At 38.4% G+C, this 26,011-nt stretch overlaps 1 protein-coding gene across 1 annotated transcript; it reads right to left on the reverse strand.

Moving 5' to 3' along the window:
* Positions 1–857: 857 nt before the first annotated feature.
* Positions 858–25,130, reverse strand: LOC124134672 (probable G-protein coupled receptor 139). The gene is made up of 2 exons (XM_046499620.2): positions 24,118–25,130; positions 858–3,309 (listed from the first exon to the last, which is right to left on the reverse strand). The coding sequence occupies exons 1-2, from the start codon at positions 24,189–24,191 to the stop codon at positions 2,139–2,141; spliced, it is 1,245 nt and encodes a 414-aa protein (XP_046355576.1). The 5' UTR covers positions 24,192–25,130; the 3' UTR covers positions 858–2,138.
* Between the last annotated feature and the right edge of the window lie 881 nt (positions 25,131–26,011).

Consider the following 26,011-nt stretch of genomic DNA (forward strand, 5'->3'; position numbering starts at 1 on the left):
GTTTGTTGTCATCTACCTAGATTATATGTTGTTTGTTGTCATATACCTACACTATATGTTGTTTGGTGTCATCTACCTGCAGTATATGTTGTTTGTTGTCACCTACCTACAGTATATGTTGTTTGTGACATCTACCTACAGTATATGTTGTTTGTTGTCATCTACCTACAGTATATGTTGTTTGTTGTCATCTACCTAGATTATATGTTGTTTGTTGTCATATACCTACACTATATGTTGTTTGGTGTCATCTACCTGCAGTATATGTTGTTTGTTGTCACCTACCTACAGTATATGTTGTTTGTGACATCTACCTACAGTATATGTTGTTTGTTGTCATCTACCTACAGTATATGTTGTTTGTTGTCATCTACCTAGATTATATGTTGTTTGTTGTCATCTACCTACAGTTTATGTTGTTTGTTGTCATCTACCTACAGTATATGTTGTTTGGTGTCATCTTCCTACAGTATATGTTGTTTGGTGTCATCTACCTACAGTATATGTTGTTTGGTGTCATCTACCTACAGTATATGTTGTTTGTTGTCATCTACCTACAGTATATGTTGTTTGTTGTCATCTACCTACAGTATATGTTGTTTGGTGTCATCTACCTACAGTATATGTTGTTTGTTGTCATCTACCTAGATTATATGTTGTTTGTTGTCATATACCTACAGTTTATGTTGTTTGTTGTCATCTACCTACAGTATATGTTGTTTGTTGTCATCTACCTACAGTATATGTTGTTTGTTTGCATCTTCCCGCGTTTTGATACAAACATGTAGTTATTTCCTAATCGATTTCTAACCGTCGAAAAGCCGACGGAACCTTGAACTACACCGTAACGTTTCAAAGTTGACAATATCAGTTTATTTACACAAAAATGAAGATATGGTACATTTTCCTTGATTGTCCCCAGTAGAACAGGCAGTACAGCACTAAGGCAAGCTCAAGTTGAAAAAAACCCATTCATATGCTAAGCAGTAGTCTCATGTACAACACGACATCACCAATGGATTCATATGACTTCATTCTAATAGTTTGAGTGATTTAGTGATAAATGAACATGTCAAGTAAAGATGAAAGTACGGCCTGTTAGTAACAGGAATGTTACGAGCATCAGTGAAAAGCTTTCGTCAAGCTTTTCCGATTATCAAATAATTTTATTCCCACGAACAAAATATTACCCATGCACTTTCCTTTCAATTGTTTACAGCAAAAGGGTTGTACCTCCAAAATCAACCAATGAGCTTTTGCATTGTGAGGGGTCTTCAATGCTATTGGTTCGTTTTGGAGGTAACATTACTAGAGGATGTACGTTCAGTGTCATGGTACAAATGCATGATACCATAACCTACTGATTCATTAAAAGACTTATATGGTGTTGTATCCATTACGAGGTCCCTTGAAATACATGGTGCACATTAAATCAGGAAATTCACTATAACCATTTGATAACAATGATTGTTAGGTAGTTGTAAAATGTAGCAGGTTATAAAATGCCCAAGTGAAGACGCCATAAACAGTCGATAGGCAGTGGGGTGATCACATCCAACTCTATACGTACAAAGAAGCCCCGGAACATTATATACATATTTGATAAAAAATGTAAATTTTCGTGGGTGTATCACAGTTGCTGTATCACACATACATAGACTGAATGGTCTGTTTACATTGTAAGTCTGTTGAGCAGCTTGTTCTGTGCAACAGGGACACAAATCCACAACACAAACAGTTTTTATGTGTATGTTGCTCAGCTCAACGCTTATATGTAAAGAAGAACATTGTAATTATCAAGGGAATCACTGTTGAACAAACGATGTGATATCAAATCTCAAATAGGAAGTACGATCGTTGAGCAATAGCGAAGTCACGACATTGGTTCATTAAATTGCCACTCTGGGATTCGGTGTGGTTGGCCTCTCTTAAAGCCTTTACACGATGACATTACATCGTCCTAGGTCACTTTTTCGTGAAGTTGAGGATGACCCTGTCCAACGCAATTCATCACAACTCAGCACAATTAGTTGTCTAATCGTGACAATAGCTAGTTTGTTCGCTTTATGTTGGCATTTTCATTAGACAAGATATTATACATCTGGAAGAATGATCAACTGAAAACGTTTTTACAGATGTCAGACTTCCGATAGAAGGCCATCTTTGAACTTCCGGCTACCTATGCGTACGTGCAAGGATGGACGTGGTCTACCCACCAGTGACAATCGTCGTATTTGTGATTCTTCCATTTGAACTGTTGGACCACAACAAGGTCTACAGAATAAATACACAAAGTTTCTCCAGAATATTGTGTTAAATATGCAATAGATTACAAAATTACAAGCCGAATTGACAAGTAGTAGCAAGTCTGTGATCTCCCGCACGCCTCGTTGCAGGAACTTCTCCTCATAATATCCGATGCCGAAGAATGTCGACATAATTGCATCTGGGGTGATGCAGACGAGAAACACGATGATTACGACGATCAACATGACGGTGATGCGGTGTCGTCTACTCGACTTTGATCGGCCGATCCTACATCGCCTCATTCCGTAGATGATGCAGGTGTTAAGGACAATTAGGATACACAACGGGATGATCGAACGCAGAAAGTTCTGAAGCCAGGTATATGTCGTTGAAAATGTCTCGTTCATCCACAGGTCGGATACCTGCAGATCGTAGTAATGATGGGATGTGGTATTGTTGAATTGCTCCACTGTCCTGTAACGCATGGCGTAAGGTATAGCCAGTATGCTCATGATGAGGAACACAGACGTGGAAATAGTCCTGGCACGTGATATACCACAGTAGTGCTTCACTTTGGTCGGGTGACAGACGTAAATGTATCGCTCCACTGCCACAGACACTGTCAGCCACGCGGATATACACAGAGAAGAGTTAAAAATATAGTGCGCGTAGGGATATAAAAACCCAAACGCCATATTACCCCTAGGGAAGTCGATTTCTAGTAACAAAATCACCATGAAGTATAGAAAGTCACTGATGAGTTTGATGCAATCAGAGATAGCTAAGGCGAGAAGGTACACATTTGTAGATGACGTCATCTGTTTCTGACACATGACGATAATGCTGAGGACATTTCCAACCAATCCAAACACACACACGATGGGGTAGCATATTAGCCCTGTTACAAAGCGAGCTTGCACGTAGAAGTCCTCATAGCCATCGCTTTCCCGTATACCGCTGTATACGACGCTTTGGTTGACTAGCTCCTGCATCTCAGCGCCGAACACCTCCGAACCCTCACGTGAAACCGTCATCAGGTCAAGGGTCAGATCACTCCGGCTTCTGGAACATACAAATGATAAAACTGTATTAACATCTCCTCCCGTGGCTTAGGATGTGAACGAAAGCGTTTTCAGACATATGCAGTAAACTACGGTTATAACGAACTCAAAGGGACCACAAATTTTAGTTCGTCATAACCGTAGTTCATTATAAGCATATATACAGCAATTGACCGGGACCAGAACACAGTTCCCTATATCCATCAGGTCGTTATAAACGTAGTTTACTGTACTCGCATTTTTCGTAATTAATTTAAAGATTAACAGTATTGCAGCAACTGAACGTCAACGTCAGGACACAAGTTGGGCATACGCTTTAGTCATAGGGTGCGCAGAACCTATATATCAAGCATTAAAGGCAAAATCATTTATCATTTGGCTTGCCCACCGGACCATGTAACGTTTGAGTGTTCATTGCAACAGTCAAATGCTTTTCAAATAAATAAAAACAATTGAACCCTTTTAATAATCACATGAAATCTCTGGTAAAGGGAGAGTCCATATACCATAAGTATGCTTTTGTGATTCACTATCAAATATAGATGATACCAGCTGTTCGTAAAAAGGTGAGCGTATCATGCCCAATCGGTCACCCGTAACAAACACTTGCAAAGGCAAGTCAAGTCACCTGAACAAATCGTGCTTTTTATTGCCGTCATTCCAATAATTTTATCCCATAATAACACATGTGCATGACGTCAAAATATACCGTGAAGATCGCCTTTACTGTGGTAATAAGAGTTTTCTTAATTATTTTGTTTTATGTCATTTTTGTGTCATCCAAAATGTTGATAACGGTGAAAAAAGCCACAAAAAATAGTCCAAACCATTCTCTTAACTAATTTCAGAAATGTTTATGATTGAGTAGGTTAATATGGATGTGAAGTAACCAATTGACATTTCTTAAAAAACCGTTCTCTGAAACAAAAAAGCCATTTCATTATGATATTTAGTCACAATTTATTTCTATTTTAACCTCAGGCCTAAGTGACCTAAATGAAAGCGACAAAACCCTTTCCATATGCATAAAAAGAATCCCTCGATTGTACAATTCCGACTATATCATGAGCATGAAAACGTACAACTTTATGGATAACAACTTCTGGTTTATTGCATATTTATTGGATGTTATCCATAAAGTCATACGTTTTCCAACTTACGCAACACCATCTAGAATGCCAATCAATCAGTTATATCATGAGCAGGATATCAAATAGTGACGATACCAGGTATTCGACCAAAGGTAAGCGTAACCTCTCCCACAAATCACGAGAAAAGGAAGTATCTTGCAGTGCTTAGGAAATACTATATTGCTAAAGAGCATCGTGTATTTATGATCACAAATACATCAAAGAAACATATCACCACCCTTTCCACAAAACGATTCATAAAAGCACAATAGCACTGGCTTGTGACATCGATTGCCTGTTATCGTATATTAAAGTTGCCAATCAAATATCGCAGGACGGCTACTTTAAGCAAGGGTTAATAAGTGCCTGAAAGAGTGAATGAATTCGAATTACCACAGCATGAGGAGCACGTGTTTTGTTTTATTTATCCAAACAGGTTGTAAAGGGTTGAGTAGGCCTTTGGCATGTATCGACCGGCATGATATACTTTATGTTCCATTTCATCAGAACACGTCCGCGGTAATATAAACACCTACTGCAAGCTATGGCCATCATCAGTCAGGTATTCCTGACACCAAAATGCTTTTAATCATTCAAAGGTTAGTTTGGGGGCATTGTATCGTGTCACACACACACATTTAAAATTGTAACCGTCAGTTCAAGAGTACCAATACACAGGTTTGCTCTATTTGCTGAGTGAAACAAAGTCTTTGTCATCAAGAAGCTCTGGCACTCCCAGTATCCACTCCAATACTTCAAGCTTCTTCCTAGTCTTAAAGAAGTCAATGCAAAACATCGATTCCTGGATTACATGTTTTTTGCATTATGTGTGATCTTTGGAGAAATACAATATTGCCGAATGACTACTAGAGTGCGCTTGTGGATGTTAAAACAGCGTGAAAAGGAATATTGGAGAATTAATGGATTTTGGTACCATTATGTAAGAACATGTAAACATTAACTTTGTAGAATCAACATTCAGATTTTAATGAGAGGAATCTATTCTGAATCGTTAATCGTAATTGCACAGAAGTACAGAGAGAATATTGATTTGTGACAGTGTAGCACACTTTGAGGATGTTGTATCTCACTCTCTTTATATAATTGTACAACAGACTAATTATTTTTTTCCACATTTGGTTTGAAGTACTGAAAATCTTGAATAAATATCAATACTTTAAAAAAACACAACCTATATGCTCAAGTTCATTTAGCGAGTGAATTAACGTGTTTACCAGATTTAGTCAATCGTCCTCATTGAAATTCGAGACGGCTATGGCGTTCATGTACAAAATTGAAACCTCAGTTGCATCAGCATTAGACTTTTCCCTTTAAAATGTATTCTTGATTTTTACTACAAATAAAAGTAAATATTATAAGCAAAAAAGATAGAGATCATGAATATTTGGGGGATTTTTTTAGTAGACTGAGCTCAAAATGTCCTAAAAATATACCCCAAAATATTCATAATCCCTATCTGTTTTGTTCTGTTTAGGAAAACAAATTAAATAAGAAACACAAACATCATGTTACGTTCAGTATGGTTGATGGCGGCACGTGGTAGAGCTGTCAGCAAGCAATACGCCGAACGTCATCTACAACATGGCCCATGAGTCCTGGTGAACGTACTGGAGCTACTGGGGTAACAATCGCTTCCAACTTAGAGAGCCAGGCTGGAATGAATCATCAAAGTCCCAACTATTCGTCGTAAAATTTCCATCTGTTCACCGTAATGGATCGATGTCGATTGGACACTTCCTGTGGAGGCACCTGTCATTCATCATTGATGATTTAATGATGATATTGATGATATGTTCAATTTCGTCTACTTTTAAGTGTTGTTGTTCCCAGTGTCATTTCCTTTATGGACAATACATTTGCGCAATGTCTGCAGACAAGTAGAATAATGTTGTCGTAAATGTGAGCATTGTTGGTGTACACTTGCACTGTCCTTCACCTATTGATCTCAGGACAGCTCATCGGAGACATACGATATTCGATTATAAGGGATTGTACTGTGTTGATCGATGTATACCTCCAGGGATTGCCACTTGAGTTATTGAGGTAGCTGCCAATAGTTCGATTTCATTATTCGTCCTACTTTCAAATAGCGGTAGGTATGTTAAGTTTCGATTTCGTAACAGAGAAAATAATAATGTGACTAAAACATTTTTTTATAGTACAACAGCGATGTTCCAAGCCAGATATATCTGTACATAATAAGAAAGTGCCGTGGATATAGAATAGGTCACCAGCGGTTCATCACCAATTGGTGGTATTTTGACACTTTCGCCGCGAGGAGAAATAGCTAATTCTTTAAATAATCAAACAGTTTGATGTATGTTATGTAACAAAACTAGAGCAGGGAGTCAATATAATGTATATAATGATCGGTGTATATGGAAATAAGGATCAGTGTATATGTATATAAGGATCAGTATGTGAGTACATAAGGATCAGTGTGTAAGTATATACTGATCAGTGTATATGTAAATAAGGATAAGTGTATATGTATATGAGGATCAGTGTATATGTATATAAGAATCAGTGTATATGTATGTAAGGATCAGTGTATATGCATATAAGGATCAGTGTATATTTATATAAGGATCAGTATGTAAGTACATAAGGATCAGTGTATATTTATATAAGGATCAGTGTATATACATATAAGGATCAGTGTATATGTGTATAAGGATCAGTGTATATGTATATAAGGATCAGTGTATATTTATATAAGGATCAGTGTATATGTACATAAGGATCAGTGTATATGTACATAAGGATCAGTGTTTATTTATATAAGGATCAGTGTATATTCATATAAAGATCAGTGTATATGTATATAAAGATCAGTGTATATGTATATATACGGATCAGTGTATATGTATATATACGGATCAGTGTATATGTATGTAAGGATCAGTGTATATGTATATGAGGATTAGTGTATATGTATATAAGGATCAGTGTATATGCATATAAGGATCAGTGTATATGTACATAAGGATTAGTGTATATGTATATAAGGATCAGTGTATATTTATATAAGGATCAGTGTATATGTACATAAGGATCAGTGTATATTTATATAAGGATCAGTGTATATTTATATAAGGATCAGTGTATATTCATATAAAGATCAGTGTATATGTATATAAAGATCAGTGTATAATGTATATATACGGATCAGTGTATATGTATATATACGGATCAGTGCATATGTATGTAAGGATCAGTGTATATGTATATATACGGATCAGTGTATATGTATGTAAGGATCAGTGTATATGTATATGAGGATTAGTGTATATGTATATAAGGATCAGTGTATATGTATTGAAGGATCAGTGTATATACATATAAGGATCAGTGTATATGTATATGAGGATCAGTGTATATGTATATAAGGATCAGTGTATATGCATATAAGGATCAGTGTATATGATTATAAGGATCAGTGTATATGCATATAAGGATCAGTGTACATGCATAGAAGGATCAGTGTATATGTATATACGGATCAGTGAATATGTATGGAAGGATCAGTGTATATGCATATAAGGATCAGTGTATATGCATATAAGGATCAGTGTATATGCATATAAGGATCAGTGTATATACATATAAGGATCAGTGTATATGTATATAAGGATCAGTGTACATGTATATGAGGATCAGTGTACATGTATATGAGGATCAGTGTATATACATATAAGGATCAGTGTATATGATTATAAGGATCAGTGTATATGCATATAAGGATCAGTGTATATGCATATAAGGATCAGTGTATATGATTATAAGGATCAGTGTATATGCATATAAGGAGCAGTGTACATGTATATGAGGATTAGTGTATATGTATATAAGGATCAGTGTATATGCATATAAGGATCAGTGTATATGATTATAAGGATCAGTGTATAGGCATATAAGGATCAGTGTACATGCATATAAGGATCAGTGTATATGCATATAAGGATCAGTGTATATGTATGGAAGGATCAGTGTATATACATATCAAGATCAGTGTATATGTATATAAGGATCAGTGTATATGCATATAAGGATCAGTGTATATGTATATAAGGATCAGTGTATATGCATATAAGGATCAGTGTACATGTATATGAGGATCAGTGTATATGTATATGAGGATTAGTGTATATGTATATAAGGATCAGTGTATATGTATATGAGGATTAGTGTATATGTATATAAGGATCAGTGTACATGCATATAAGGATCAGTGTATATGTATTGAAGGATCAGTGTATATACATATAAGGATCAGTGTATATGATTATAAGGATCAGTGTATATGCATATAAGGATCAGTGTATATGCATATAAGGATCAGTGCATATGCATATAAGGATCAGTGTACATGCATATAAGGATCAGTGTATATGCATATAAGGATCAGTGTATATGTATGGAAGGATCAGTGTATATACATATCAAGATCAGTGTATATGTATAAAAGGATCAGTGTATATGCATATAAGGATCAGTGTATATGTATATAAGGATCAGTGTATATGCATATAAGGATCAGTGTACATGTATATGAGGATCAGTGTATATGTATATAAGGATCAGTGTATATGTATGTAAGGATCAGTGTATATGTATATGAGGATTAGTGTATATGTACATAAGGATCAGTGTATATTATATAAGGATCAGTGTATAAGTATATATGGATCAGTGTATATGTATATAAGGATCATTGTGCATGTATATAACGATAAGAGTACATGTATATAAGGACCAATTTAAGGACCACAGTTTCACAGTTGGGGAATCGATATGATATTATTTTTCCTGAACTAAAATGTGAGATCAGTGAGCAATGCAAATATCTACATATCAAAAGTTCCAGATAGTTGAAGAAGTACAACATTGACAGGTAAATTTTGCACATGTTTGGTAACGTTTGGATATTACAAATTATGACATTCATTTGGCGTGTTGAAGCACTGATGTTTTCAAATCATGTTTTGAGACAAATATATCTGAGGGCTACTTCTGTGAGTACTTATTCACTGCATTGTATTTAACTGTATGCACAGATGCCTGTAATATGAAATTTATTAGATTTACACGTTTAGTGAAGAATGAACTTGTAGTTTGTCTCTAAAATATACTAGATTACCAAAGTGACACTCATAATTATTTTGCCATACTGAATAACAAACGAATGTAAATGACAGCTGTATTTTGAAAACATCCATGTAAACGCACAAAACCGAGGCGGATAGGGTACAGCAAGTTGACTAAAACGTTTCGCTGGCATGTTCGCTTCAAGTTGGTAAAACAGCCACAAGAAGGGAACGAATCGACATTCGGCTTGTCCAAACAAGTGACACAAGTGGACACAAATGTAGTGACCGTGGTGATACAGCCTATGGCCTCTACGACGAAATGTGTAGAATTTCACCTTTTAAAAAGTGTAACAAAATAATTTGATCTGTTCCTGTAATAATGTAATATAATGTTTCATTCCAGGGATCAGTATAATTTGAATAAGAAAATCGAAAATAGACCTTCTAGTTAAGAAATAAGAAAAGTGTATACATTCGTCATTGTAACTTTGTAAAGAAAGGAATTGAAACGTATAGATCGACTGTATGGCCTTGACACTCTCCTCTTCCGTAGTATTCGCCATGGGGCAACTAATCCAATTGGAGTAGGGTAATGTACATATGTTTGAGATTACATATTGTCGTGTTTCCCCGTAGTCATCTTGAAACTCGAAACCCTTAAGCACCATTGGGTTTTCAATTGAGACCTAAGATCAAAGAACGACCCCAGTGTTCCATTGCACGTCTGGTTAAACATACTGTAGTTCACAAAGTTCCTGCCAAGTAAAGATCATTAAAGAGTCACACGGTGGTGTAGCTTGTCACAGGGGACTCTTTCGCCGTTATCGTGCCGGATATGAGGAGATGAAATGTATTACTTCACAAGTTTGTTGCTGGCATAATTGACACCGTCTTTCATTTAAGAAATAAATTCGATTCTTGAAATATGTGATCTTTTGCCCAAAAGTTTTTGTTTTGAAGGACATTGCTTACTTTGCAACCGCTCCGTAAAGATCTGGGTTAGAATTGGTGTTTAGCAACCCATGCTGGTGAGAGGCGACTAACGGGATGGGGTGGTCAGACTCGATGACTTGGTTGATGCATCTCATCGTATCCCAGTTGCGTAGATGGATGCTCATAATGTCAATCACTGGATTGTCTGGTCCAGACTCGATTATTTACAGACCGCCGTTATATAGCGGGAATATTGTTGAGTGCGGCGTTAAACAATAAACAAATGAATAATGTGCTTAGGTAGGGCAGGTGGGTAGGTAGGACATGATTACCCTTTCCGTGAACACCTGGTGTCATCACTGATTTTCAGTGATCCATTCATATTATTTTCACTGCTATTTTGCCTTACGCTCAAATGAATCGGTTTGGTCGGGTAATCGAGACTTGTTATTACTGTCGTTGACGTTTTCTGTGATTGTCTGATATATGATACCTTACCGTTTTGTGTTGATTGAAGAGTCCGTTTAAATGTAATTAATTTTTTTTTAAATACTATTAAAAAAAAATTTGCATTGTAAAATGAAAACAAGTCATTCTTATGGAAACGTCTGAAAAACAGATACCACAAATATGCAACTGATTTTCCAATAGATAGGCTGGTATGTGCAATCCATCACTGAAAATAAACTTTAAAAGAAAGATGAAACAAAACAGCTTTGCTGCAATCCAAACAAGTGTTCAGAAACTGTTGAATTAGAATTCTGGTCTTCATCGGATTTTTGCAATCACTTTTACTCATCATTTATCATTGGCACCAAAGCGTCCTGGCAATCCAGGATAAGTTGAACCAACTCGCAGAACGCTTTTGAGACAAGTAGGCGGTGCAAAGAATTTGGGCAAACATATTTGGTTGATTACAGGTAGAGGGGGTGTACGCATGTTGTGCACGTGCAAGTCATGGCGATTAAATTAACATCCCTCCCGTGAACACACGTGTTGCTCATGAGACTATTTAGAGGTCGGTGTGACGGTGTGAATTCTCTAAAAGTCGTTTGACAGAAGATAATTACAAACAAATATACACGTCAAAGCTGGGTAAGCATGGCCAAATTATACATTCTCAGGATAGAGAATTGTGATGTAAAGTCATAAATTACACGGAGAATGAATGTAGCATTGCCACTGGTCTGCCTATATGTTCGCTAAAGCGCATCATCTGCTGTCACCGTTTTCACAGTCATGGGGTACCTCACTTCAGCACGTCCTATTATGTGCTAATGAACTCGCCACAAGAACCAGTTGTAATCCCAGACAGGACACGCACATATCCATCCTACCTACCACCCGCAACCCTTTCTTTACAATCATTATGGCACGCGCCAGTGGGCGGACCTCATACACATAGCCATACGGGGTTAATTGTCAGGTCACAACTCAATTTATCCTGGCTCACCAGTATGTATACAAGGCTTAATCAACTGTGTTGGTTATGCACAGTGTTGCAATTATGATTCTGAAACAAGGATTGGAATCACACCGTTTTGTGGCATAGACATCTGGTAATACAGTGTCTAATCAATGATATGCGATGGTGGACACACCATTACAAGAATCTCATCAAACCTCAGCGTATGAAACGTTACTCGCTTAATTGTCTCACGTTTTACCTTGAAGAAAAATCGAATATTTTCAGTCAATAAAAGATATCAAACCAGTGTTGAAGTACCCTAAAATCAATTGACCGCAACACCGAGATGGCAAATATTGACTTCAGGGTATTTTATTCTCAATTGAGTGCATTCAGTTCAGCGTGTTAGCAATTTTGAACTTGTGAAGAAACCCAAATTTAAAGAAATAGTTGGTAACTACACTGTGCTTACGGAGTAGAATGGGATCTGGATAAGTGAAAGCAATGATTCTAAGTCGAAGTGTTTCTATGTTAGAATATGATGATCAAACACTTAAATTAAGGCTACCGCCACACGCCTTGTAGTGTCATTGACCGTGTTTAGTTTATCTCATCTTTGAACAGTCGACCAGTTATACCAAGGCGTGTCAGTTTCATGTTGGAGGACCGCCCGAAGTGACTTCTTAGACATATGCCACTTTGGTTAAACCAACGAGAACGGGTATAGTGCTGACCACCAAAGAAACATATACAGGACAACTAGATTATAACCCACGATCATAGGTTTCTAAGAGACGCAATTCTGAAAAAAGGAATGGGGGCGCCTCAGACCACTGGACCACCTAGCTATAGACTCCCTATACAACCAAGCGAAAAATAGTAATACATACATCTAGTACAGGCATTTTTTGGCCAAAGCTCGGTGTCAAGACAGCTGCATAAACCCCATCACCTGATGGAAGCCCACATAGTTCATTCTTTGATCCAAGCTCAACTTTTTTCTTACCAGAGTGGGTTTGCGTTCCTGCCAACACCGTGTACAACATAGAAGCCGAATAATATAACACCCTGGTTTTCTTAGAAGACAGCGTATTGAAAGTACATTCGGGTCATGGTGCATTTGATATGAACTAGATATTTAACTCCAGGAGCTTTAATATGATGTTTGGCAACTTTTCTGAAGTGGTTATTAACCTATTAAAAAGATACAGTAAACCTCGGTTATAACGAACACGCTTATAACGAACTATCGGATATAACGAACTAACTTTTTAGTCCCGACTATTTGCTGTAGTTATGCTGTAAATATGCTTATAACGAACTACGGTTATAACGAACTAAAAATAGTAGTCCCTTTGAGTTCGTTACAACCGTAGTTTACTGTAGTTATATCACGGCGTTGCACCTTAATGTGATATGAATATTTGGTCGTTCACATACACCAGCTTGTTGTTTCATATGAATATCATGTTGAGGAAAATATTTTTGTTTTGCAGGACATTGCTTAATATGCTACCGTTCCGACAAACTGTCGTGGGAATATTGTTGAGTGCGGCGTTAAAGTAAAACAAATAAATAATGTGCTTAGGTAGGGCAGGTGGGTAGGTAGGACATGCTTACCCCTGGTCGGGGCGAATCGGGGATTCTTGCGGTTCCTTGCACATCTAATGGATGCACTCTACACGCTGAGGAGCTTCAGGCAACCAAACCACCCGTGTCTCCTTAACGAACATGACATCTATTGTCCAGATATTGCATATTCGTGCATGTCTCTTTCCAGTGTGCTTTCATTGATTCAACCTTAACACCAACCACTTCACCCATACATAACGATTCAGTTGTAAACACTGCCAGTTTTTCAGTTACACATATTGATGAAACATGCTTTGTTTCCTTCCTAGTAAACAAACGTCCACACGGATGGGAAGGCGCTGATGTTGAACTGAAGAAAGGCAAATATTTAAAACCTGTTTTGATCTCCTTAAAGGACATTGTTATACATGCTTTTATAGCTCACCTGGGAAAGCCTATTGAATTTAGCCACTGGCAGGTGTTGTACGTGGTCAATATAAAGGGTGACGCGGTATGCCCTTTGTATGGATCTTTGAAACATTTCATCGACCTATACTTAAGAAGAATAATTGTTGGGTTTGTTACCAGCAAGGAAACGGGTAAATTAGGGAGCAGTAACATCGACTCGTAAATTCAAAGAAATGATGTCTTGTTTGCCAAGTTGGTATTCAGAAGAGTCTATCGGTATATTAACGTGCTTTATTTGTTCAGTTAGTTTACTCTTTTAGCACGCTGCCATTAATGCTCACAATGGAGTGAAAGATATATACTTGCGAATACAAAAATCTATTATAAAGATTATGTCGGATAAAAAAAAGGGCTCGGGTTGCCCAGTCATTTAATGCACTGGAATTCATTGTGGAGAGTTCATCCGTCAGGAGTGAAAGGATTCATGATCGTGGGTTCGAATAGCAGATTCGCCCGGATTATGAAACTTGGTTCAGCACCATAGCCATGCTAGGTTTCACCTAAGTGGAAAAGAGTTAAGACCCAAAACTCTTTGGGATTTCCTTCCTAAAAAACTGACATACCATGAAGTAATTGAAATACTGTTTCTAAGCTGAGTTAACTTATTCACTGGTTCTGCTGGCATGACTTGTCGTAAGCACGAACATACATGTACTTATTAATAGTTGGGGCTTAACTTCACAGTTGTATTAAAACTGCTGTGTCAGCAACAAAACTTGGGGGTTGATCAAATGTCAAAAACCTGCATCATTTCGGGCTATTCTTGCAGTTCCAGTTGACGCGCCGTGATATAACTGTTATATTGTTCAAACAGGGGCTAACCCAATTCACTCACTGTATATAAATGTAAATATTATGAACAAGTCTTTTTTTAAAAAGTCTTACACATTAACTTTCTTTTCGTTTCTACAATACGTTAGCCTCTTTGAAGTTGAAACTCCCATTACTATTCAGTAAATTGTTTATGCTCTGAACATGATCAAAGTTCTTTTTCAATGTACCTTTCTTTATTGTCATGCAGATTGTACTTATTCTTTTCTCTGTTTGATTATGCAATCGACTTTGTTTACTGATACCGTATTCCAAAGAAATTTCGCGAGGATTCATAGAATCACAAACAATACAATCTTTTTATTTTTTCGATAGCAGTATTGAAAACCTAATTTGCCTTTCAAACTACTTGTGTGTGTATGCATGTGCGAGTGAGTGAGTGAGTGTGTGTTTGTGTGTGTGTGCGTGTGTGCGTGTGTGCCAGGTAGCTTTTCATTTTACCATTTTAAAGCGTTTGAAACTATGATAACAACGATTAAAATGAAAACCTCAAACGATGTCTTGTAGAGCTATAAGATGAACGTCGACATGTTGACACATTAGGCAAATTTGAATAACATAAATTGTGTTGAAAGACACTGAAACGAAGTAAAAAAGGCATGTTCCTTTATTCAGGTGAGGTGAGGTGAAATGAAGCTTATCAAGATTAGTGCACTTATATAATACACGTGTGTGTGTGTGTGTGTGCGTGCGTGCGTGCGTGCGTGCGTGTGTGTGTGTGTGTGTGTGTGCTTGTACTAGTCCGAACTAATGCCAAGTTTATACTGCTAGCCCACAGAGATACCATGTCGCTGTTTAACACGAATACCCCACTCAGACACAGTATACTGACTCCAAGCCGACCAGTTCTTGTTTTAGCCCCCTAATGTCGTGCACCAGACAGGGTAACAACAAGTACTATTTTTTAACGTCTTTTGGTATGATGCGGTCGAGGATCGAACCCCCGACCTTCCGCTCTCCGACACTCCGGGACCACGGAGACGATATTGGTAATTGGTCTGCCGTTGACATTGGTGTTGTGGGATTTGCACAACGACAAATGCCACGAACCAACCTGGGGTTGTTCTTTGAGCGTAACGAGGTATGTGGTGTAAACCTGACGAATAAACGGGGCAATTAAACCAGGACACAGAAAGAAATATACTTTTGTAAAAATGACCATTACCTCCTCTGAGCGATATTTTCTGCAAAACCTTATTGACAGAAATTTCCCCCGTGGTTTGTATACCTTTTGAATTCCATCAATCGAAAAACTCTTTGGCCCCGGTGGGAAGGCACATCTGGAAGTTAACTCGGTCGGTCTTATTTCACTGTCGTAAAGTTGAAGTTGGAGAGCTAAAATAGGTAACCAGAAGCAGGAAGTGAAAAAAACTAAAGGAAATGCTTCTGGTGGAACCATCCATTATACACAAGGCAAAGAAATACCATCTATTCGGTTTTTCTCTGCGTGATACCTTCAGAAACATAGGCCTTAACCTTTGACACGTGTCCTGAACGTCAGTCTATTTCTTTTATTGGCACATTTATTGGCATTAAGTCGACGTAGTGTGCTCCCACATACCTTAACGACACTAAACTACTTAGCCTCCAGTACTTCTTTCCACTTTCACAGGGTCTTCGATGTTGATAGGATTTTGTAACATTTCCGAAGGAATTTGATTATGGTGGTTACATGTGTCATTTTGGAAATCTAAAGTCGTCGAAATCAGTCGATGTGTGGCAGGGTAAAACGTATTTAGCAAGTTGTTGCCACGGTTAATTGGAAATGGAATTACGCGGCTGACAGAAACAACATAATTTAGTCAAACGTCAAACTAAGCAAAAAAACGACATAGACGTGCTCTGAGGCAATCACTGGAAAGTAAACAATCTGAAAAAAAAAGTTCCGTTACGTTTGCATAATAAGAATATAAACTCGCGAATACTCCTCAATTTGTTGCTCAGGTGATGGATATATTACTATCTTTCAAAAACATTTGTGATTAATTTCAATAAGTCTGCAAACTCTAAATATGGTAACTGTATAGACTAGTATGATACATAATTTCTCTGCAGAAATGTGAACAAGGCTTTCTCTAGTTTCATGTGTTTATTTATATCAAGTTAATCAATTAAAATGACTTTTCCAGACGTTGCAATATGATGCGGCTCGATGGAACGGAAAAACTTGAATGATATTCTTCCTTCATTATAATAATGAGCAGTCATATAACGAGACATCATGAGTTATAATGTCTACATTTACATAAGGTCGAGATAGAGCGACCGCCCGGAGAGCCCCGGCCGCATCATACCAAAAGACGTTAAAAGATGGTACTTGTTGTTACCCTGTCTGGGGCTCGGCATTAGGGGGCTAAAACAAGGACTGGTCGGCTCGGAGTCAGTATACTGTGTCTGAGTGGGGAATTCATGTTAAACTGCAGCATGGTATCTCAGTGCGCTAGCACTATAAATCGGCATCAGTCCGGACTAGTACAAGCAGCCACACACATCTTGGACGCGACGTTAAACCCCATTTCACCTCACCTCATAAAAGGCGATCAAATGATTGGCGTCGTATCAGTTGCACAGCGTTAGGTATCAAAGCACGTTCTAATGACACTGACAAAATGATGCATTCGTTTCTCTGGCTAGAGTGACACATATGCCGTTTGTCCATAAACCTGTAAATGACGTTGTGTATTCATTAGACGCGTCAGTGCTTGAAGTTTTTGACTGGATACCAAACATGAAGACATGTCCATTTATCTTTCGTTTTCAGTTGGTCTCACTCACTTGTTTTCAATTACGAGGCTCCGTTTAAATCCGTACAATGAGAGATATGTTGCAGGGTCCAGGAAATGTACCACCAAATCCCTGTCTCAAAGATGAACCAAAATTCTTAATACAACCAAGGCAGGACTTTCTACGTATTCACAGGAAGTAGTTGAGGCAAGTGGAATTAATACCATGTGGATTCTCAAAATATTTTGCAATCCCAGTAAGGAACGAAGTTCAATCTGTCAAAACATTTGATTTTTCAACTTTAGACACGTCAACAAGACAAACTTAAAGAAAACAACATTATCGATCCATTGGGCACTTGTCACTTAACGTGGTGACCATATGGTGAGTTACGTCTTTAAAGGCCAATTTGTCAAAAATGAAAGCAAATCTAATCTGAAGTGCACTGAGAAAATACTATGCTGGACTTCCTCAGGGATAACATTTATTCATGAAATTTGGGGATAGAAGTAGGCAATCCCCCCTGATTTACCCACCTGAACTAGAACTTAGGGACCAATAAAACCACCTTATCTGTTTCATATTCGTATCTATGCATAAGGATTCAGCATGGAAAAACAAATGTCCACAAAACTGTACGACTTTAACTTTCCAATAGTCCACTTTGTCTTTATGTGAAGCAATTTTCCTGCAGCTCAAGCCTTTCGTGTCAACATGTCACAACCTCTGAGGTGCAACCGAGCATTCTATATACAGCAAAAACTAAGGGAAGTGATGATATGATAGTGAAGATTTTATGACTATAAATGTCTGTAATATTAATTTCGCGCGTGGAGATCAATATCTGTTGTGTAACCCATGTTGGGCGATACGTGCAGGACAATTTGATGACAGGGTTGCCTGAAGAGCTACGCCAAGCTTGGCCACGTTGGCGGGTGCTGGGTCTCTGCCCGAGAACATCCCACAGATGCTCTATTGGGAACATGTCAGGGGACTTAGCAGGCCTGTCCAATGTCCGTATGCCTTCTCGTCGGGGATACTCGGTGACGACCTGGGTACAATGTGGTCTTGCTTTGTCATCTTTCAGTTCAATATTTCTGCCAATAATTCCAGCGAATTTAACGACAGAACGCAAAGTTTCGTCAACATGTCGCTGGCCAGTCAAATGCCCATTCACAATATAACTAAATCATTTCGCCTGTCATGTGTGATACCGCCCTACACCATGACACTACCGCCCCCGTAACGATCATGGTCACGAATTGTTGCCCAGGCATACCAGTCGCCGCAACGTCGCTAACAACGTTTTCTGCCATCTGTGGAAGGGAGGAAAAACATTGATTCTTATGTAAACATGGTGTAACCCTTATCTTGAGCTGTGAGGGTCACGCCCTTCACATGATTTCGGGCGGGATGCATAGATCCGGAGGCAAAACCTAGATTCGTTGAAAGAGGCCATCGGCACACAGCCCGTCCCTGGTATTGCCTTCCCCATCCCAATCTTTGCCGCCTATAGTACGCTGTAAGGGTCAAGCCCTTTACATGACGCCTTAATTTCAGACGAAGAGCCGTTTGTTTTGCGCTAGATGAAATCCGCCTACCTGTTATTGTAAGGAATTCGCTATTGATCACAGAAATGATCACAGAAAATGATTCTATTGCGTAGTGCAATTAATATAATGAGACGATGATGTCGTTGTGTTGAGCCTGCCACGTTCAGGTGTCATTGGAACCCCACCCGCTTGACGGTACTTGTCCCACAGTCGAGAAGTTACATTTTTTTTATTTGCGAACCATTCGGGCGACCTGGCGTATTTACGTCCCCTCCCTGTCGTACTCACAGTTCGAATTCTGTCTGTTCACTGAGAAACTGTATCGAAGGCATTTGAAGCGTGTGCTCAGCTCATTTGTATTAGTGATTGTGAGTTCACCTCACATACTTCGGCTTCTGTGTGCACTTGCATCACCTGCTGTTCATGCATGATCTGAAATTTATTGTGATTAGATGCAACGCCACGGTATAATTGTAAAATGTACACCTCAGCGATAGCTACACTAAAAATGATTAGTTCCCTTTTTCTAGTCGGTAGTCGGTCGTGTGTCTACGCAAATTGAAAAAAGCGCCATACGACTCTTGCAGAAAAGTAGTTTGGTCAGGGTTACACGATCCAAGTCATTGGTAAAGCGTTCCAAAAGTTTTAACTTAGATATGCGGAGACATTTCCAAATTTGAAGCATCAGTGACCAAAATGATGTCCGATGTTATTCCATATTTTGACTTGCATCATTACGTTCCCGTCTTTGTTCGAGTGAACTCTTGGCCTTTCAGGTGTTTGTGACGGGTGCCATTGATGGGGCAGGATATATTCACGTGATAAACACCAACATATGATACAATCGGAATCTTACAATGGACACTGCATTGAGCGACTATTTCTAATGGTTATTGAAAGAATTTTGAAGCTTTTATCGAGATACTTGGTCTTGTTATGTGAACTGAACTGTGAGTATTTACAAATATCTTTTTTTCATACTTGCGTGGTCAATATAGTCACACAGTGTCTTCGTGTTCCTTTAAACCAAACCCTTCCTGTAAGTATTGAAAAATAATTGTCATTTCTCTCAGGTTCATGGTGGGACGTTGACATGATTCACCCATGTATTTACAATGTCATCAGGACGTAGTCCTGTATCAACATGGTGTAGGCGTGTACCGTGTATATGTTGCATTTCCATGGCAATGCCATTTGACTTCGAGTTCGAATGATGAATTATCTCCTACGAGGCGTAACTGCTGCGAAAGTAGAGCGTTTCTATTTAGAGGAACACCTGACCGGAATCATGAACATCAGTGAGTTTTCCGTAATGACAATCCTATCTGCGTGGAAAGTAATTATAGTACTAATACCATGTTGTGAAACCTTTATAAGAAATCAATGTATTTCAGCCTGCTGCATTTGTCCTTGTGGTCTAAACATACTTCTTACATTGACGTGAACTAAATATACTCTTTCACGTTGAGGCGCACGAAAATTACTTCTTACAATGATGTGAACAAAATATACTGTCTCTTTGACATTGACGCGAATCAAAATTGACGCAAATTAAATGTATATCACCGACAAAAAATAGAGGAACTGATGAAATGATACTGTAGGTACAATGACGATGAAGGTTTGAAAAATGAATTTCGGGGGTTGGAGATCTATATTTGGTGTGTTTACAATGTTGGGACTTATGGCATATTGTTGATTAACTTGCATGTGGTTGCCCGAAGTACTGTCCGCCATTCCGCCTGAAGAGCTATCCCAAGCTGGGCTACAATGTTGAGTGCTGGGCCTCTAGCGTATACTCTTCGCCCGAGAACATATCACAGATGCTCTATTTGTCCGGGGACATAGCGGGCAAGTCCAATGTCCGTATAGCCTTCTCGTCGAGGAAACTCGGTGACGACCTGGGCACGCTGTGGTCTTGCATTGTCATTTTGAAGTTCAAAATCTACCAATAATTCAAGCGAATTGAACAACGACAGGATGAAAAATTTCGTTAACAAATCGCTGGCCAAATGTCCATTCACAATAACTAAATCAGATTTCCTGTCAAGTGTGATACCGCCACACACCACGACACCATCACCCCCACAACGAACATAGTCATGAATTGTTGCCCTGGCTTATCGCTCGCCACTACGACGCCAACAAAGTTTTCTGCCATCTGTGAATCGGAGGCAAAACATTGATTCTTCTGTAAACATGGTGTAACCCCAATCTTTGCTGCCAAATTGAGCTGTGAGGGTCACACCCTTCACATATTTCGGGCTGGCTGAATAGAGCCGGTTTTTAACCGGGATGTTGAAATTCGCATAGGAGCATATATGACTCTATTGCGTAGTGCAACTAATGTAATGAGTCAATATTGTCAAGGTGTCGTTTTTATAGGCGTACGACGGCAAGGTCTCATTGTAACCCCAGCCGGTACTTGTCCCGCAGTCGAGAAATTACACTTTTTGATTTGTGAAAAATTTGGGCAACTTGGGATACTGTCTCGGGGCGTGTTAAGCGTGTGCTTAGCTCAATTGCATTGGTGATTATGAGTTCCTCTATAGGTACACACACTTTGGCTTCTGTGTGCACTTGCATCACCTGTGGTCCATGCATGATTTGAAATGTCGTTTGGATTAGACACTGCGTTCAGATGAAACGCCACGGTTATGTAAATCTGCGCCTCTTTGATAGCTACATTCAATCATTAGTTCCCTTATCTTTCTCGGTAGTATACTGCTTACGTGACGTGAACTAAATGTACTTCTTACATTAACTTGAACTAAATATATATCTTCACTGACGCGAACTATATATACTCAATTACATTGACCCGAACTAAATATACTTCTTACATTGATATGAACTAAAAATACCTATTTACATTGATGCAAATAAACATAGCTTTACTTCTCATATTGACTAGATGTAATTATACTCCTATACACTGACGCGAACAATATGTACTTCTTACATAGATGTCAACTCAATACACTTTTTACATTGACCTGAATTAAATAATAGTTTATGTATCGTACATTGACGTGAACGAAATGTATTCATAAATTTACGTAATTTTCAAATAAACAGTCATGGAGAAAACTCTTCTTGATATCAACTCAATATACTTTTTACATTGACCTGAATTAAATAATTATAGTTTATGTATCGTACATTGACGCGAACTCAATATATTCTTACATGAACGAGAACTAAAAATTCTTCTTACACTGACAAAGCAAAAAGTATTCACTACGTTCCGCTCATGCTAGTATCCGTGTATCCAGCCCCACCGCACCGCCTTATTAATTGTCAGTACTACATTTTCTAGAGGTATTCTTTAAATTTCAAGTGTTAAAAATTCTATAATTTGAGAGCCTTGTACAGTTGATTTGAGTGCCTTCGCGTGAGACAGTGATTGACATCAATCTCTCTGATCAGGAAACGCCAATCATAACGGATCAATCTAATAGAGATGCAATCGCTTCCAATAAACACCGTTTACCGGATCTTTGTGTCAGTAGAATTAACAGATTGCGATTTTCAGAAAAAAATGTTTGTTTTTTAACTTGTTTTATAAGTCCGTGCTAAAGTTACTAAAGAACGTGTATGAACTATTTGTGTTCATAACTTTAAGTGTGTTCTGTTAGTGTACCACACATTTCAAGTAAATGCATTTTGAGGATAAATGATAATGCATTTTGATGATAAATGTTATTATATAATACAGTATTATGAGATGACAATAGAACCAACATAAATTAAGTCATTTGAATAAATTCTGATTGTCCAACTGATTGTAAACTTAAGAATGTATTTTTAAAAATGATTAACTTTTTATGAAGTCATCACCTTGTATGATCAAAATTTGATAATGTTTCATAAAGACAAGCTCGTGATATTGTCGGAATCTTACAATGGACTCAAAATGAAGATTTCTCGTGATTATGGATTTTTTTCATCAGAATTCCGCGATACTAAACATGAACTCTCATGATGACAATTGATGTCGAAAGGAAACATAAATACACATATAGTCATGAAATCTATGATATAACATGCATACGTTTTCCCTTGTATAGCAAACGTAATACAAGTTAAAAGCTTTCATCGTACGTTTCATTATCTCGTTGAGGCATTTCGAAGGACAATCACCTACTTCAGTCAGTATTCTGTGTCTGAGAGGGGTATCCATATTAAACTGCGGCACAGTATCTCAGTGTGCTTGCGCGATGAAAACGGCACTGGTCCGGACTGGTATAAGCAGCCACACTCACGTACACACACAGACATTATAAGTGCAGCAATCTTGAACGCGACGTTAAACGCCATTTCACCTCACCTAACTTAATTTAACATAACAGAGACCCTGATGGAACCTGAGGAAAATGACGAATACAATATATATGCTTCTTCCTATGACGGCAAATGACGAATACAATATATATATATGCTTCCTACTATGGCGGCACATGACGAATACAATATATATGCTTCCTAGTATGATAGCAAATGACGAATACAATATATATGCTTCCTACTATGACAGCAAATGACGAATACAATATATATGCTTCTTCCTATGACAGCAAATGACGAATACAATATATATGCTTCCTAGTATGATAGCAAATGACGAATACAATAAATATGCTTCCTAGTATGATAGCAAATGACGAATACAATATATATGCTTCCTACTATGACAGCAAATGACGAATACAATATATATGCTTCCTACTATGATAGCAAATGACGAATACAATATATATGCTTCCTACTATGACAGCAAATGACGAATACAATATATATGCTTCCTACTATGATAGCAAATGACGAATACAATATATATGCTTCCTACTATGATAGCAAATGACGAATACAATATATATGCTTCCTACTATGACGGCAAATGACGAATACAATATATATGCTTCCTAGTATGACGGCAAATGACGAATACACTATATATGCTTCCTACTATGACAGCAAATGACGAACACATAACATTGTCCTCTTTGGCTTTAAACGCCCTCTTGTTCTTTTTTCTTGACACGATAAACCTTTTTTTAAATAAACGCGAATTCTCACCTGTTTAGGATATAGAGAAGGGTTTTCCTGGAGGTATCCACGGTTCGTGGTTTAGAGCCCCCTAGGCAGAACATAAGGATGGAACCATGACGTTGCTCACGTCGTCTTGGACACCTGTAACTAAGGCAGAGCTGGTCATCTCACATCCTCCATACAACATATCTCCAGTACATTGTGTATCCAGGCACTGCTCTTCTTAATAAAACTGTTTCATTATAGAGAGTAGAACAGTTGTTTCCAGAAATACGATGAACCACTCTTATGTTTTCCAGTTTATAGAAAGACTAAACTTTCGTTTCTTCATTTAATTAAAGTTGGAAAGTCCTTCAGAAGTGTTTATCCAGTGGAAAGTAGAAGATAAGTGTCGGATTGGTCCCTGACCAGGTATAAGTGTCGCTCTTTCCAATCTGTTCTTTAATGTTGCGGATGTGTAGCAACTGTTTTGACACAACTGTGTTGAGCGACACTCCAGGAAACCCAAGTGGTCTAGACGTTACCAATTAGTACAACCTTGATCCTCTCAGGAATATAGACACTGGCATACAATTAAAGCTAAGTCAAAAGTGTATGCTTCTTGGGGGTACAAGGACAAACACTGTTAGCCCCACACCTCCATCCGAAGCGATACTAATTTGCTTAATAGTCGCAATTAAAAATCCAAAGCCCATTGATAGCAGGAAAGACTTAAAAGTAAAAGTTCCATGAGAAACCAAGGTATATCCGACTAGATCCAAATACCACGGAATCTGCAGCACAATCCATCGGTTGTTTGAAACAGTCGAACAACACGACTAGTAAATGATGGCCAATCTGTGAAGGTGTATCGCCCTACCGACGCACCACTCCAGCTTCAGGTGCACCGGGAAAACGCTTGCTGAATCGATGCTTGCCTTTCGTCGGTCTCTGAACGACTGAGAGCTAACACGGCTCCTCATTTGCCGGAGCCTGGCGACCGCATCTACGAATATTGACGGCGGCAATGACGGCGACAGAGGGAACCTCCGAAGCATACCTCTCTCTTGACGACCACGAAGACTATGGACCTGAGTTGGCCGATCAACTCAGTAAACATGGAGAGTCGGTTGCCAATGTGGCCAATGTGCTGATTTGTATTACTTGCGTTGCCAGGGTTGACGAAGAAACTTTTTAATGAATCGTTTATGGCCTCTTGTCCAAAGGGCAATGGGTTTCGAGGAGTGAAAACATTAAACAGTTAATATCCATGAGTGTTATATGACTGTAGAGACCGGGTGGGGTTGGCAGACCTTGATGTATGTAATCATTTGTTGGGCGTCTTGGGTTAATATCATTATGTAAACATATCGAACAAGGACCAACAGCATGCACTAGGTTAGATTTTGGACAAGTTTCTAAAGAAACCGAACGTACAAATATCCTGAAGATTGCAGAGTCGATAATTTCTTATCACGTTTTCAAATATGTGTGTGCTTGTGGTGCTTTTTGATTTTTTACGCCCCTTGGGGATTTCTGGTTAGAATTGGTTTCCAAACAACTATTATCGCCTTAAGAGGACACCCAAATTCATATGGTGGTCAGGCTCGGGGACTGAGATGATTACGCCTCATCTTATCCCGACCAGCGTCGGACAGTGCTCATCATATGAACCACTTGTTTGTCTATGTCAGATCGGATATTTTCAGGCCGCCGTAATCTGTAATACAGCTGGAGTATGCTGAAGATGTGGACAAAACAACATTCACTCACTCACTGACTACATTTATACACATCTATGGTTATGAATGGCTGGTCATTGCTACAACATTCTTATCACGGTCATAATGTGTTAAAGACACTGTTTGTGTGTTCTAATTGTTACAACGTAAAATCTGGTGCTCAAATGTAGTTTTCTTCTTTAACGTCCCACATTGTTTGT

The sequence above is a fragment of the Haliotis rufescens genome, unplaced genomic scaffold (genome assembly GCF_023055435.1).
Source record: "Haliotis rufescens isolate VD_foot unplaced genomic scaffold, xgHalRufe1.0.p SCAF_4, whole genome shotgun sequence".
Taxonomy (NCBI): domain Eukaryota; kingdom Metazoa; phylum Mollusca; class Gastropoda; order Lepetellida; family Haliotidae; genus Haliotis; species Haliotis rufescens.